This window comes from Condylura cristata, unplaced genomic scaffold (assembly GCF_000260355.1).
Source record: "Condylura cristata isolate star-nosed mole 26May11 unplaced genomic scaffold, ConCri1.0 scaffold00015, whole genome shotgun sequence".
In the NCBI taxonomy this organism is placed as follows: Eukaryota; Metazoa; Chordata; class Mammalia; order Eulipotyphla; family Talpidae; genus Condylura; species Condylura cristata.
The window spans coordinates 3,667,135-3,667,683 of NW_004567116.1; the positions used below are offsets into that span (position 1 = coordinate 3,667,135).

Sequence of the window (549 nt, forward strand, 5' to 3'; positions counted from 1 at the left end):
CCCAAAGTGGACATTGATGCCCCAGATGTGGGCATCCACGGCCCAGACTGGCACCTGAAGATGCCCAAAGTGAAAATGCCCAAGTTTGGCATGCCTGGCTTCAAGGCAGAGGGCCCAGATGTGGACGTGAACCTGCCCAAGGATGACGTTGACATCTCAGGCCCCAAGGTGGACATTGATGTTCCAGATGTGAGCATTGAAGGTCCAGATGCAAAGCTGAAGGGGCCCAAGTTCAAGATGCCAGAGATGAACATCAAAGCCCCCAAGATCTCCATGCCTGACATTGACTTAAACCTGAAAGGTCCCAAGGTGAAGGGTGATGTTGATGTTTCCTTGCCAAAGGTGGAAGGTGACCTCAAGGGCCCTGAGGTTGACATCAAAGGCCCCAAAGTGAACATTGATGCCCCAGATGTGGATGTCCATGGCCCAGACTGGCACCTGAAGATGCCCAAGATGAAAATGCCCAAGTTTGGCATGCCAGGCTTCAAGGCAGAGGGCCCAGAGGTGGACATGAACCTGCCCAAGGCTGACATTGACATCTCAGGCCCC

At 53.7% G+C, this 549-nt stretch overlaps 1 protein-coding gene across 1 annotated transcript in view; it reads left to right on the top strand.

Moving 5' to 3' along the window:
- AHNAK (AHNAK nucleoprotein) overlaps positions 1–549 on the top strand; it is a 29,457-nt gene that overhangs the window by 19,888 nt on the left and 9,020 nt on the right. Inside the window, exon 10 of the mRNA XM_012725151.1 lies at positions 203–544. Coding sequence (XP_012580605.1) covers positions 203–544 — 342 coding nt within the window. The remainder of the gene's footprint in view (positions 1–202; positions 545–549) is intronic.